The sequence below is a fragment of the Mobula birostris genome, chromosome 3, assembly GCF_030028105.1.
Source record: "Mobula birostris isolate sMobBir1 chromosome 3, sMobBir1.hap1, whole genome shotgun sequence".
NCBI classification, from domain to species: Eukaryota; Metazoa; Chordata; class Chondrichthyes; order Myliobatiformes; family Myliobatidae; genus Mobula; species Mobula birostris.
The window spans coordinates 80,087,103-80,103,299 of NC_092372.1; the positions used below are offsets into that span (position 1 = coordinate 80,087,103).

General features: G+C 38.9%; 1 protein-coding gene across 4 annotated transcripts in view; it reads right to left on the reverse strand.

The window, feature by feature from the left end:
• The window catches only part of rbpjb (recombination signal binding protein for immunoglobulin kappa J region b), a 138,580-nt gene that overhangs the window by 16,576 nt on the left and 105,807 nt on the right, over positions 1-16,197 (reverse strand). For all 4 annotated transcript variants that reach the window (XM_072252925.1, XM_072252927.1, XM_072252928.1 and 1 more), the window contains 2 exons: positions 10,271-10,383; positions 3,052-3,192 (listed from right to left, as the gene is read on the reverse strand). In XM_072252925.1, the coding sequence (XP_072109026.1) occupies positions 3,052-3,192; positions 10,271-10,383 (254 nt within the window). The remainder of the gene's footprint in view (positions 1-3,051; positions 3,193-10,270; positions 10,384-16,197) is intronic.

Consider the following 16,197-nt stretch of genomic DNA (forward strand, 5'->3'; position numbering starts at 1 on the left):
GGGTAAATGCAGATCCTTTTGACATTTTCAACATTATCTTCACAGCACAGAGCAGAGAATAAGCGCAAAACACATGGTAATCACTGTGAGTAATGCACGAAGGCTATGATGACTGCTGAAAACAAAATTCCACCAGCAGGGCCCCAACCAGGATACGCGAGGTCACTTCTCAGAACTGTCTGTGGTGTGCAGAGATCTGTGCATCGCCTGGGAACTTTCCCAGCGCACTGCAGAATTTTCCATTTGAGACTTCATGTCAGTACTCAAAAAAAATTTGGATTTCAGAAGTTTTCGGATAAGAGGTGCTCAAACTGTATCACAATTTTGGCACAATAGCTTTAATGACTGAACATTCACAAGTTGAGCTTTGAATGGTCAGAATATTTTCAGACAATAGAAAATAGATGCTGGGACAAACTGCAGGTAGCAAATGGATGGGTGTTTCAGCATTACATGAGCTGAGGAAGATCGGAGGACGATATTTTAGTAATGCGTTCAGCTTTAGAAATAAAGAGCATATGTGGTTAGTAATTTGTCTAATTAGTAAATGTGGATAACATGGTTAATGAGGTCACAGATTCAAACAGTCTAGTTTAGTTCAAAATAACAGGTAGAGGGATAGAGTGAAAAAGGAATAGAAAACACTATTAAGGAACAGATTGGGAAGCGATATTGGAGAGCTGCTGGTGCTCAATGAACTTTACAGCTCATCAACAGGCAATTCCTTATCAATAGGTCATCAGAAAGCATATAAAAACAAGAGAAATGAGAATCTCTTCATAGGGAGCAAAAAAAAATTAAATTATTTAAACTTAATTTGCTTAGAACAGGCTAACTGCTGTTCCAAAGCCAGCAACCAGGAAATGTATGAAATTCAGTCATGGTTGCAAGCTCCATATGCTTGCATTATGTCCCCTGATTCCTTAGTTTATTTTCATCATTACTGCAATCAAAGAACCAGCACTAATCCTGGGTTAGTTGAAGGAAAATACCAGTATCTTTCATTCCACAGGTCTAAAAAAAGGCAATTTGCTCCCACACTCTATACAAAACAGTTCAGAACAATCCTAATCAGTACCAAGGCAAAATGACAGCAAACTTGAGGTTGGACCCCTCAAACAAATCCTTGCAATTCAATGGCGAAATATGGAACCAGAAGTACCAATCGCTAGGGTAGCCCACAATTGGCAGTTTGCCAACCTAACAATGAATGGTCTTTTCATTCCCCTTTGATTTGTCCAAAGAACAACTCTCAGTTCATGGCAGCACATTACCCTCCAATTCTACATGCTTCAGCCATGTTGCTTAGCCTAGTTTCTTGAACACCTTCCAAGAATCCCAACATCTACATCCACTATTTCATCTTATTTATTCCAATAATGATATCAAAAAACTCCTAAGTCAAATGTGATGTTGCTTTAATAAATCCAAGTTAGCTCCATATTCAATCCGTTACTTAAATTTGAAGGACTAAAGCTAGCTTTCAAAGCCTTGGGATGCAAATCATGCCCTTGAGATCTATCGGCTTTCAAACTCACCAATTTATCCAATATTATTTAACTAAAGTTTTTTCTGCAATTCCTCATATTTGGCAGATTTTGTGTCCCCTCTTCTATTAAGATGAGAGCAATGTCTCTGCCACTTCTTCTAATTCTAGTTGCAAATTCTCCAGGGGCAAAATCTTCAATATTCAAATACAGTGACATTATGAACAATTAAACATGTGGACCAGAAAAAATGTAGAAATAAATATGACGAATACCGACTTTGTTTCAGTGCCATGCCTTTGCAACAGGCTGGTATTTTGATGCACTGCAAAGATTATGCATTTAGATTGCTCAAATAATTTAATACTCAAGGAAATGTTACATTTTATAAGACCATTGACACTATTCCTGTCTTCTTCAGTGAGAATCTCGTGCTGAATTCTAGCCCTCAAGTTAAAAATCACTAAGGGAAAATAAATAGTAACAATTTCTCAAAATGCTGGACATGTGAAATCTTCAACATTAATGGATCATATGAAAAAACATTCAATGCTGTAGCACTGCTGGGAATTTTTCTCGGACTATGCCATACCCAAATACATCCTCTATATATCCCAGTGACAGGTGCGGTCTGCCAATTACTGATTGTAATCAGTAAAACAAGATATTGTCGCACAGTTTCAAAGTGCCATATGGGCAAGTGCAGTCTGGTATTCTTCTCTCTCAAGGTCCACACGAGTCTTCACAATACAAACACATGTTGCTTGATTGGGGTTTTTTTTTTTTTTTTTAAAAACTTTCTTTCAAACACTTACCTATGGAAGAATGGCCTGAAGGCTAGCCGATGGTTCCTTTAAAGAACTGGCTGGCTGCAATGCATTATGACAACCGGCTCTGACCTTCTTCGAACTGCAGGGCAGAAGTATGCCACTGGTTTCATCACTGGATTAGGGCCACCATTTAAATTGCTGAGTTGAGGGGCTGAAGCATTTTGTACCTGGCCCCTCAGCTTAGCACAGCATCACTCATATGAATGGCGTCACCATCCTTCATTTGAAAAAGGGAATGTTTAAGTAAATCTGTTTACCGTGCTTGTGTTTTGATTAAATAACAGCACTGGACAACATGTCAAAATAAATTAAAAATAATAATTATTTTTGAATCATTTTCCCCCAAACATTTCTAAATATCAAGCCAGTGTGATCCTCGTGCTTTGCCTTAGTTCCCTCTGCTTGATCGCCTCTCGCAGCCAGCTGTGCTGCGCAGAGAGTCTGCCTTAGACATGCCAGCAATGGTTTGGAAGCTGTTGGCAGTGGAATCATTCGGTGGCAATTGAGAGATATAGGTTAGAATCAATGCCATCTCACTCAATTATTCCTCTGGACAACCTACAGTTCAAAATTGGAATAATTTCTGTAACCACAATCATGACAACAATTTTGCAAGACTGGAAATGATGAGGGTAATTTTTCTTTACTTTTTTAGGCTCCCAAAACCAGAATCATATCTGTGAAATAAGTCTACAGCCAGCCAATGGTCAAAAATTACATCAATATTTTCTTACTTGGAATTGTATAATTCTTTCTTGTGAAAGGCACAGGTACATCCTTTCAGTATCCTTAAGATAAAATGCACATTTGTGGAGTTGCGATACTGGATCATCTGCATCTAATAATGCTGTTTGTTTATCCACTTTACGAATTATCTGTAAAAGATAAATATTCTCAAGGTAAATTTACTGGATTCTTGGATCTATAAACTAAGATTATTGTAATCCAAGATAGGACAAAAGTGGCCCTTTTATAACTACATCCAAATTTGAAATTCCTTACACAAGCGAAATACCAGTAGAACTACCGGCTTATTTAATACATCTATAATAAATGAAAAAATACAGATCGATTGCAGAAAGGTAAATGCTTACAAGTACAAAACCTTTAGAGTTACTAGTGATAAATTTGCAAAGAGATAAGATTGCAGTTTACCAGCTTGCGCACTATCACTTAACTAATGAGTATTTGATAGTACAACTAATAACTTGGGTACAAGAATGACCCTTACCTCAAGCCAAGTCATTTTGAGATTTTTGTTCTGTAATTCAAATGCTGAGCATCATATTTATCTCAATTGAAAAGTTTGTGGCTTAAGCATGGACAAATTTTGTACAGTTAGAGGTGATGTACTTTGTTAGAAATTTCAATATTTGGAAAAAGTTAATGAAGCTATATATCAAGTCAGTCACTTTTTACTGTCATTTCGACCCTAACTACTGGTACAGTACACAGTAAAAATGAGACATTTTTCAGGACCATGGCGCTACATGAACAATACAAAAACTACAGTGAACTACGTAAAACACCACAAAACTACACTAGACTACAGACCTACACAGGACTGCATAAAGTGCACAGAACAGTGCAGGCATTACAATAAATAATAAGACAATATACACAGTATTGATAAAGACCTAAGCATTTCGTAAGATCGTGCTGATCATGTAGTTCCACTGAGCGCACAAGGAAGAGATCACTTGTGCCCCCTAATAACCAATAACAATTGGAGGAACAATTGCCATGCAGGGATATTGCAGAAAGTTGCAAGAATAATAGGGTAGTCATAGTAGGGAATATTAACATTCCTAATGAAAACTGGGACTGCCACACTGTCAAGGACTTAGAAGGGGTCGAATCTGTGTGTTCCAAGAAAATTTCCTCAGGCAATATATAGAAGGCTTATAGGGAAGGGGTAAAACAACATACTCTTAGAAAATGGGCAAGGACAACTGAGTGAGGTGTCAGAGGTCTCTTTGGGACCAATGATCACAGATCTATTAATTTTAAATTAATTATGGGACAGATCTGGTCTACAAGTTCTAAATGGGAATATGACAAATTTTGACCGTATTAAACAGAAACTTGCAGGAGTTCATTGGAGTAGATTGTTTGCAGGTAGAAGAATGTAGAGCAACTAATAAGCTTTTACAAGTGAGATGGAGTGTTAAAGATCTAAATACCCCCGTTGCAGTGAAGAGAAATGCTGACAGGAGTAGGATACACTGGATGACAAAGGATATTAAAGCCCTTATTAGGCAAAAGGAGGCATACGTCTGGTACAGGTAGTTGGGATCAAGCAAACCCCCAGAGTAACAGCGATGCAGGACTGGAGTCAAAAGAAAGATTAAGAAAAATCTGAATGAATTTAGTATATTAAAGGGAAAAGAGTAACTATTTAGTTTTATACCACACTAAATCTGTGGTATGAAGAGTACAGGGCCCTCAAAGACTAAAGATCACTGTGTGAAGCTGCGTGAGATGGACAAGGTCCTCAATGAATATTTCTCCTGTTGTTACCATAGGGAAAGACATCATTCTTGAGATAATTAGTGGGGATAGTCCACATTACAGCAGAGGAGGCACTGTATGTATTAAAATACAAGGTAAACATATGTCTGGGGCATGATCAGTTATATCTAAGTGCACCGTGGGAAGCTACAAAAGAAATTGCAAGAGCCCTGCATGATATATATTTCAACATCAGCAACGAGTGAAGTGCAGGAAAACTGGAGGGCTGCTAATGTGCCCTTTTTTGAAAGGGCTGCAAAGAAAAAGCTGGAAACTATAGATTGGCTAGTCCAATCTGTGGTAGACAAATTACTAGAGGGTGATTCTGAGATAAGATATACATTATCTAGGTCGACATGGAGCAGTTGTGCTTAAGGGCACATTTCCATGCTGCATGATTTTAACTATAGAGCTCACTGGAGATCAAATGTCAGCACACCCGACTTCTCGCTCTGCCTTAAGAGTCAGAATGCTTAGGCACATTCAGCATATCAACATTCATGTTGAATAGATTCACTGACCTTCATTATAGAGGTTACTTTAACTGTTTATTTTTATTTCATCTCTTTTAATAAAAGAGAACAAGTGTTCTTATAGGTATTTTAAAATTCATTTCAATTTTATTCAAATCAATTTCAAATAGTTAAGCATTTCTGATTATCTGATGTTTTGAATCAATAAGACTTCAAAGATTATTAGGATGGTACTGAGGGCAAGGTCACAGAATGAGATATCAAGAGACTTGGTCATCGCTGCTTGTGGGACAATTGCAGAATCAAGGCCTTAGGGCTGTTAGAGCTTATCAGCTGCAGGGATAATAAGGCACTGAAAAGGGGAATGGATGAATGATTGCAGATGATAGTTCAGATTTAACATGTTTTGATCTATTATTTAAATAACAGTATTTTGCAACATCTTATTCAAAAGATTTCCTGAAAATAAATTTTATGTACTGTTTCCCTCTCATCCTTCAGTATTAAAGTAAATCACACGCTAGTTAAATTTTAGACAACATTATGCAGCACAAATCTCAAGGCTGTTGACTATTCTTTTGAGAACATGCTTCAATAAGGAGAAATTGGAAAACAAAAATGACCGTATCTGATCAAGCACCAAGCCCCAGATGACCTACATCCAAAGGCTTTGAAGGAGTTAGCTGGAGGGAGCAGTAGATTCATTTATGGTCATTGCCCAACATTCCTGTAATTCTAGAACAGTTGCCACGTATCAACATACGATCAATGTATATAAATCAGATTTAGTATTATTATTGTGTTCTTCATCTTTTGTGTTTTATGCTGCATTACATCTGGAGTAACAATTATTTCATTCTCCTTACACTTGTGTACAGGAAATGACATTAAGCAATCTTGAATCTTGAAACAAAAGTAACTCCACAATTAAGAAAAGGTAAGTAAAACCAGGGAGCTATAGATCATTTGGCATTCACGAGGGTGATCTGTTGAATGCTGAGACTTGTAAGGTGAAAGGAGAAGACCAAGGAAACTATCAGTACTTTGACCAGAAGAGGAGTGGGGGGAGGGCATCAATACATTGAAAACTCTGAAATGAAGTTCTAACAAGCCCCTTAGAAAATAATTAGATTGACAAGAATTAACATGAATTTTAAAAGAAACCATGCTTCATAAAGCAGCTTCTTTTTTGAAGTAGTAACTTGCAGAATAGATAAACAGCCACCAGCTGATGTGACAAATTTCTGTTTTTAAGAAAACCATTGATAAGACACCACACAAAATTTCAACGGATTTGGAGATCACAGATCTGTGGGTAATACACATGGAGATTGAGTAACAGATAAGAGTTGGAATAAAATGGGCTATTTTCAGATTGGGAGGCTGTGACAGTGGGGTGCAACAGGGATGGGAGTTAGGCTTCAGATACTAACAATCGATGCAAGAGATACGGTGGTAGAAAACTTTGGTCAGGTAAAATCTGTCTGATTACTGGTGAAATGCACTGAGAATATTACAATATAGTGCATGTTATGGAAGAGAGTGGCGAGCCAATTATTACACCACAAAAAAAATCAGATGCATCAAAGACACACATGTTGAAGTGCTGATGAAGTCCCACAATCAAACTTTTCCAAATCAAGGAATATGTACACATCATCATCAAAGTCGCTGGTGAACGCAGCAGGCCAAGCAGCATCCGTAGGAAGAGGTGCAGTCGACGTTTCAGGCCGAGACCCTTCGTCAGGAACCTAACAGTTAGTCCTGACGAAGGGTCTCGGCCTGAAACGTCGACTGTACCTCTTCCTACGGATGCTGCTTGGCCTGCTGTGTTCACCAGCAACTTCGATGTGTGTTGCTTGAATTTCCAGCATCTGCAGAATTCCTGTTGTTTGCGTTTAAATATGTACACATCAATGATTTAGCATTGCAATAAAATGTAATTTATTCAAATTTACTCATGACAAACTTGAATAGTAATATGGGCTGTAAGAAGGTTTCCAGAGACTAAAAGGAAAGGATAACAGGAGGCAAGGTTAATAGGTTTAAGCAAAACTTGGTTTTCAAGAGATATCAAGAGAGGTGGTTTAAAAAAAAGAGATGCATAGCAAGTACATGTAGAAAGGAGCAAGTAAAGTACTTAAGTTCAAGAAATGCAAGAGAACACTTAAGAAGGAAACCAAGACATGAAATTGCAAGGTGAAGTAGAATCCCAAAGGCTTCTACAGATATATTAAGAACAAAAGGATTTTTTGCTGTTATTCTTTCCGTACTTTGGGCAGCATTCTTGCCGTTTTCATACATTTAATTGTTTTTTCACGAGGCCGAGCTGCTAGCTTGACGTTCAACCTATTACAGATAGAAAGCGCGTGAGGAGCCAGCCAGATTCGAACTCGGGATTATTTGCCTTGAAATCCAGTGTTGGTGCCACTACATCATTGGCCAGCAGAACAAAAGGATAGCAATGGACAAAGTTGGTCCTCTGGAAGATCACAGAGGTTGCCTATGCATGGAGCTGAAAGAGATGGGGGAGATCTTAAATGGATTTTTTGCATTTGTATTTACATGGGAGATGGACATAGAGTCTATACAAGTGAGTCAAAGCAGCAGTGAGGTGTATAGATTACAGAGGAGGTGGTGTTTGCTGTCTTGAGGCAAATTAGGGTGCATAAATTTCCAGGGTCAGACAAGGTGTTCCCTCAAACGCTGTGGGAGGCTACTGCAGAAATTGCAGGGCCCTCGCATAGATATTTTAAACATCCTTAGCCACAGGTGAGGTACAGCAGGATTAGCGGGTAGTTAATATTATTCCATTGTTTAAGGAAAGCTCTAAAATTAAGCCAGGATATTATAGGCTGGTGGCCTGACATCAGTAGTGGGCAGATTGTTCTAAGGCACCGGTTAATGTAGAGACTGATGAAGAAAAGTCAACATGGCTTTGTGCATGGTAGGTCATATCTAACCAATCTTACAGAGTTATTAGGAAAGTTGATGAAGGCAAGACAGTAGATGTTGTCTACGTGGACTTTAGCAAGACCTTTGACAAAGTCCTGTATGGGAGGTTGATCAAGATGGTTCTGTCGCTTGGCATTCAAGATGAGGTAGTAAATTGGGTTAAACACTGCTTTCAAGAGAGAAGCCAAAGAGTGGTAGTAGATGGTTGAGTCTGACTAGAGGTCTGCGACTAGTGGTTTATAGGTGTCTGCATCTTACTGAAATTATACAGAACTCTAGTGAGGAATATTGTATATTAATTCTGGTGCCCATATTGCAAGATGTAATCTGATACAAGTGCAGCAAAGATTCAGCAACTTTATTCCTATGGTGGTTATTTTGAGTACTGAAGGGCAATCCAGCAGTCTCTGGGTGATAGTCCCACAGACTTCCACAGCTACTCTGGGAATACTTTCTTCCATCCTGTGTCCTGCAAGGACCCAATTTCATTCTCCTACTTCTCTTTGTCATAGTTTTTCAAATAAGAACACTTTCTACACTACTGTCTAGAGATATTCTTCTTCCCTAGGGCGGGTTTCCCTTTGACCACAGTAGACAGAGTCCTTGACATCCAATTCCCAACTCAATTCCCTTTCTAAAAAAAGCAAATCTAGACTTCTCCTGGTTCTCTGCTTCCACTCCAAGTGCCTGAATTCAGTGGATCATCCTTAACAAGCTCTGTCCAATGCAGTCCTGGCCTACGTTTCAACATCTGTTCCTTATGCTCTCTGCAATTTAAAACTATTTTCCTCTCACAGTTCCAACTAAGGATCCTTGATCTGAAACCTTAATCTTTGCCTTCTCACAGACGCTGCCTGACCTGCTCAGTGTTTCCTTGATCTTAAAAGAATGACATATGATTTTATTGAAATGTAATTATTTCTCTTCTGGGGGACTGACAGGGATGATGCTTCCCTTGACCGGGCTTTAAAAAATCACAGATCAATCTCAAAACAACATTCAAAAGATGGATTTGAAGAAATTTCATTCCATCCTTTCTTCCCACTACCCAAGACCCCAAATGCTCTTTGCGGTAAAACAGAGATCCATATGCACCTCCTCAAAGCTTGTTTACTGTACTCAGTGCCTCCTCTGCATTGGTGAGATCAAGCTTAGACTAGATAACTGCTTTGCTGATCACTTCCATTCCATCCACAATGGCCATATGTAGCTCTCAGATGGAGGCCATTTCAATGTCTTTTCCTCTTCCCACACTGACATGCCTTCTCCACTGTCAGGGTAAGGCCAAACCCAAACTAGGAGACCTGGGTAGTCCACAATCCTTATGAAAATTGATTTTCCAGTTTTAATTAACTTGCACCCCATGTTCTTATGATTCAGCCCAGATCTTTCACTACCACCCCTACACAAACCTGATTTCTTTCCCCTCCCCACTGGTTCCACCTGCCTCCCTCAACACCTGACTCCACTCATTGTCTGCCAGTTCCTGCTCATTCCTTCACCTCTCCATCTCCCTTTTGGTCCTGAAATATTAATTATCCCTCTGCCTCTAAAAAAATATGCATGATCTGTTAATTTCCATAAGCAGTTGGTGTTTTTTGCTCCAGATCCCAGCATCTATTTTGTGTCCATATCCAGAGGTTAGTGACCTTGGGAATTCTACACCCCAAATGACCTTAGATGATCCAAGCCACTATCATGAAAGTGAAAGGTAAATTTGTCAATATTAAGGCAATTAAGGGATTTTGGGATTGTACATGAAAGTAGTGCCAAGGCAGAAGATCAGACATGAATTATGTGCCAGGCATGGGAGGCTGAATCAACCACTCTTAGTTCAAATTATTAAAATAAGAAATAAAGGTCTTCTGTGAATTACCAAAGGGCTGTCAAATAACTTCAGCACAGTAGAAATTTCTCTGCCTTTTGATAACAAAAATGGCACACAAAACAAACTTCTAAATTATTATGCTTGAATATTAGATTGCCAAAGACAAGCAGATAAATGCCACTATACCAGTCTAGGGAGTGCCATCCCTGTAACAGAGCACACAAGCTTCACTGTTTGACCATAATGAATGTATCCATCACGGACTGTAAATTCTTCACCCTCTGATTCTTCATCATCCACTGCAAATAACAAAAATATTTACAGTATGAACCTGGAATCCAAGATGTTTGCATATTTAAACAAGGAACCTGTTAAAAATACCTCTATACAACAACAAATATTATCAATAAATTATGACAAACTCTCTCTGAATTACGATATATCTGCATTATTTTCTTGGTCTATAGTTTTCATCTTATTCTATTGTTAAATGTATTACAGTAACTAGCTATTTTCAATAAGACTTTTTAGGGCAAACGTTGAATAGATATGGATAGCAAGGCAGGATTTTCCTGCTTAGAAGCATTTTCTTTCATATTCACCTAAATTTCAAGCAAGGTACAAGTCTGGCTTACTTGATGGCTTTCAATCAAATGCACAATTTGCTGAATCCTAATTTACCAGCATAACCTGACCAGCAAGTTTAGAACTTTTGCGATTACGTGGGAGCCTTGAATATTTTGGCACTTAGAGGAGTATGACAGAAGCTCCATGGTAGAATTACTGGCACTCAATAATTTCAAAACCAACTACATAATTTTACCAGAGAAGAGGTACACATTGCTTTGGGCCATTGAAGCATTAGACACCCATGAATCCACTGTGAAATGCAGAGGATATCTGTAATCATCTACTATAGATTCAGGCAGCCTAAATTTGCCAGTTTGTTCTGAACACCAACTGCAATGTTCATTCTTGTTGGGACTTGATGGCAATGCCATTTGAATTCTGTTCAGAGCCAGTTTTTTTTTTTACTTTTTGTTTTGTTTTTAAGTATTTGTAAATAGCTTCTTGCAAAATTTAACATTTCAGCAATTCAATTTTTTTTTTCAAATGTCTAAATATCAGGGACATTTTTGTTTAAAAAATCTAATAAAATCATTTACAGTTTCCACATCAGGCAAAACCCAATCCTCGGCTTCCAGTTGAGAGAGGCTATCAGATTCACTTCAACAGCTGATGTTTGCACTTTGCCACCTGCCATCCAGCTGCTATCTGGCCTAGCCAAATAACTAGGAAGAATGTGAACAGCATAAGTGGTAGTGGGCCTAATATGCATCATGATAGAGCTTGTCCCTTCTCTAGCACTTAGAGTAGACATGGGTGTAATATAGTTAAATGAAGAACAAAGATTAGGCACCGCAGAGTTCTTTCCTTCATCCCATTGTCAATGACCACCGTCACTGGCAGAAACTCAGAAGGTGACAAGGAGGTTTATAGGAGTGAGACAGATTGACTGGTTGACAGGCGCTGCAACAACAAGCTTGCAATCAATGTCAGTAAGACAAAGGAATTGACTGGACTTTAGGGAGGGAAGATGAGGAAGCACATTAGTCCTTATTGAGCAGTCAGCAGTGGAAAGGGTGAGCAGTTTCAAGTTCTTGGGCATGTCAGCAGTTATACTTCATTAGGAGTTTGAAGGCATTTGATATGTCACCAAAGGCTAACAAATTTCTACAGATGTACTGTGCAGAGCATTTGAACTGGTTACATCACCATCTGGCATTCAGGGGCCACGGCACAGGATCAGAAAAAGCTAGCTCCATGGCAAAATTCAGCCAGCTCCATCATGGACACTATCTTCACCAGCATCAGGGACATCTTCAAAAGGCGATGCTTCGAAAAGGTGGCATCCATCATCAAGGATCATCATCACCCAGGACATGCTCTCTTATTACCAGAGAGGAGGGACAACAGCCTGAAGACACACACTCAATGCTTCAGGAGCAGCTTCTTCACCTCTATCATCAGATTTCTGAACAGACAATGAACACTTCCTCACTATTTTCTCTCTTTTTGCACTACTTAGTTAATAAACTTAATACTAAATACTAAATAAAAATTATAATTTATAGTATTTTATGTATTGCACTGTACTGCTGCCACAAAATAGCAAATTTTATGACATACTGTATGTCAGTGATATTAAACCCGATTCTGATTGTCAGAATTCCCAATACTGCAATCTTGAAAAATTGATTGAGAGATTGGTTCAAAAATTACACTGTCAGAATAAGCTATTCACCCATTCACAATGGGCACAAATTAACAGAAAAGCAACTGGAGAAATTTATACATCAATAATCTACCTAGCACATTTGGGAAAGAACTTGGCCAAATTCAAAGGACCTCAACAATGATTGTAGAATGCCCTGGACATGCAAGTATCTGTAAAAACTAGCTCTGAAGATGTTAAGGATAAACACTAGATATAGCTTAGCAACTCCTTCAAATCTTTCCTTTATTACAGGCCAGGATAAGGGATAAAGGAGTAAAGGATGAATAGAGAAAGTAGCTCCGCCCAGGGGCTGTAGTTTGGGGGGGGAGGGGGTGGGGGGAGGAAGATGTACCAGGTATTTGTGGAACAATATTAAGTTTCTAACATGCGCTTGGTAAGCATAAATGGAATCAGAAAAAACAATTTAAAAAATACAGAAGTGAGATTTGGCCACAATCTGTAATCTGGCTGAAAATAACCAATTAAAATTTCAGAAGAGAGAAGGAAATGGTGAGCCAGATTGCCATAGCATGGCAATGAATTCAACAATACAAGCAAAAGAAAACAGGAAAAGCTGATAAAATTGGAGGAAAAAAATACTTTTGCAGAATTTCTTTAGGAAAGACTACTTTCTACCTTTCTTTATCCAGTTTAGATATGATCTTTATTTCAAATGATGTAGCTACATCAACCTCTTGGTTCCCATTGATGTACAGTATGTATGTGCATCATCTCAATTTCTGCAGAAGATTCATCAATTTGAAGTGCTCGTTCTGTTTCTCTCCCCATTAAAGCTGCCTAACCTGCTGAGCAATTTTAGAACTTTGTATTTTTATATCCAATGCCCCCTATGCCAATTAGTAATCAGCAATAAATGGCGACTAGCCATCAACATTCGCAATCTGGTAAAATAAGTGAATGCTTGTATTTATTTAAACACTATCTATAAATTTGCTGATGATACAACTATAATTGGCAGAATGTCAAATGGTGGTGAGGAGGTATATAGGAGTGAGACGGATCCACTGATTGAGTGGTGTTGTAACAATCTTACACTCAACATCAATAAGACCAAAGAATTGATTGTGGACTTCAGGAAGGGGAAGTTGAGGGGACACACAAATCAAGGGACCAGCAACAGAAAAGGTGAGCTGTTTCAATTCCTGAGTGTCAATTTCGCTCAGGGCGGGGCCCAACATATTGATGAAATTACAAAGAAGACACAACAGCGGCAATATTTCTTTAGGGGTTTGAGGAAACTTGGTATATGACCAAAGACTCTTGCAAATTTCTACAGATGTACTGTGGACAGATCATAACTAGTTGCATCACCATCTGGTATGGGTGGTCACTGCACAAGTGGAAAAAGCTGCAGAAAATTGCAAACTCAGCCAGTTGCATCATTGCCACTAGTTTCTCCATCAGGAAGGACTATAAAGGAATTTAATAAGGATAGAAATTTAAAATATCAAGTCAATGTTTATCTGGAAGCTAATGTAGGTTAGTACTATAAATCAAACCAAAATACTGGAACTGCACAGCATCAGATACCTATCTGAAACGTTGACCTTGTTTCTACCTCCACAGATCCTGCCTGGCCTGATATCAGAACAAGGTAGAATTCTGAGAACTTGTTTCAGCTAGTACAACAATGAAGCCCAGTTAGAAGTGTTCTGAAGTAGTTAGGCCTAGAGTTAACTACATTTTAAGACCTCTAGGGTAGTAATCTCAGGATTGCTGCCTGTGCCACGTGCTAGCGAGTGCAAGACTAGCATGATAAGGCATATTAATGTGTGGCTGAGACACTGGTGTAGGGGGCGGGGATTCAGATTTCTGGATCATTGGGGCCTCTCCTGGGGGAGGTACGACCTGCACAAAAAGGATAGGTTACACCTGAACCCAAAGAGGTCCAATATCCTAGCGGGCACATTCAATAGAGCTGTTAGGGTTTAAACTAATTTGGCAGAAGGATGGGAATCAGAATGATAGGGCTGAAGAAGAAGAAAACAAAAATAAATCAAAGATGGCGTGCAGAGGTTACAAAAAGAACAGGCAGGAGGTGAAGCTTAATCAAAGCCAGTAACATGAGTTACAGAGCAATAGAGGCGTGGTGCAGTTAAAACAGAAGGCAACAAATACTGGACTGAGAGTGTTGTATTCGAATGCACGCAGCATAGGGAATAAAATGGATGATCATGAAATTCAGCTACAGATTGGCAAATATGATGTTGTGGCCATCTCGGAAATTTGGCTAAAGGATGGCTGCCATTGGGAGCTGAATATCCAAGGATATACGGTATGTCAGAAAGACAGGTTAGTTGGCAGAGGGGGTGGTGTGGTTCTGTGCGTAGGAAATAATATTAAATCATTGGAAAGAGATGACATAGGACTGGAAGGTGTAGAGTCTCTATGGGTTGAGTTAAGAAATGGCAAGGGTAAAAGGACCCTAATGGCAGTTGTATACTGGCCTCCAAACAGCAGCCAAAATGTGGATTACAAATTACTGCAGGAGATAGAAAAGACGTGCCAGAAAGGCAATGTCATGATAATCATTGAGGATTTTAACAGGAAAGTGGATTGGAAAAACCAGGTCAGTACTGGACCTCGAGAGAGAGAATTTGTAGAATGTTTAAGGGATGGCTTTTTAGAACAATTTGTTGTTGAGCCCACTAGGGGATCGGCTGTGCTGGATTGGGTGTTGTGCAATGATCCGGAGGTGATATGAGAGCTTAAGGTTGAGGAAACCTTAGGGAACAGTGATCACAATATGATCAAGTTCACATTAAAATCTGAGAGGGAAAAAAATTAAATCCAATGCGTCGGTATTTCAGTAGAATAAATGAAATTACAATGGCATGAGAGGGGAGCTGGCCGCAGTTGACTAAAAAGGGAAATTTGCAGGAAGGACAGCAGAGTAGCAATGGCTGGAGTTTCTGCGAAAAATGAGGGAAGTACAAGACAGATATATTCCAAATAAGAAGAAATTTTCAAAGGGAAGAGGACACTACTGTGGCTGACAAGTGAAGTCAGAGCCAAAGGGAGGGCATACAAGGAAGCCACAGCGAGTGGGAAGATAGAGGATTGGGAAGCTTTTAAAAACTTGCAGAAGGAAACTAAGAAGGTCATTCAGAAGGAAAAGATGAATTATGAGAGGAAGCTGGCAAATAATCTCAAAGATACTAAAAGCTTTTTTTAAGTATATAAAGGGTAAAAGAGTAGAGAGTAGATATAGGAGCAATACAAAATGACACTGAAGATATTATAATGAAAGGTGCAGAAATGGCAGAGGAAATTTTGCATCAGTCTTCACAGTGTAAGACGTCTGCAGTACACTAGACATTCAAGAGTGTCAGGGAAGTGAAGTTTGTGCAGTGAAAATTACGACTGAGAAAGTGCTCAGGAAGCTTAATGGTCTGAGGGTGGATAAATCTCCTGGATCTAATGGAATGCACCCTCGGGTTCTGAAGGAAGCAGCTCGAGAGATTGCAGAGACACTAACATTGCTATTAACATGTTTTTGGTCCTTTATGATTAAAATAAAATGTCTTCCATGTTAAATAATATGTCTTAATGCTCCATTTAAATCTTATGTTCAAGTTTATTTATTGTTGTAATATACAAGTGTGGCAACCAATTTATGGACAGCAATTTCTCTGATACAGCAACATGACAGTCAGCTGCTCACACTGTTTTAGTGACATTGAATGTTGAAGAAATATTGGTTACGATGCCATGGATAACTTTCAGTCCCCTTTACAATGACCTGACAGGTCAGATAGCTCATCCAAGGAAACAGCAGTTCTAATACTGCAGCGCTGGATTGCCAATCTAAGAT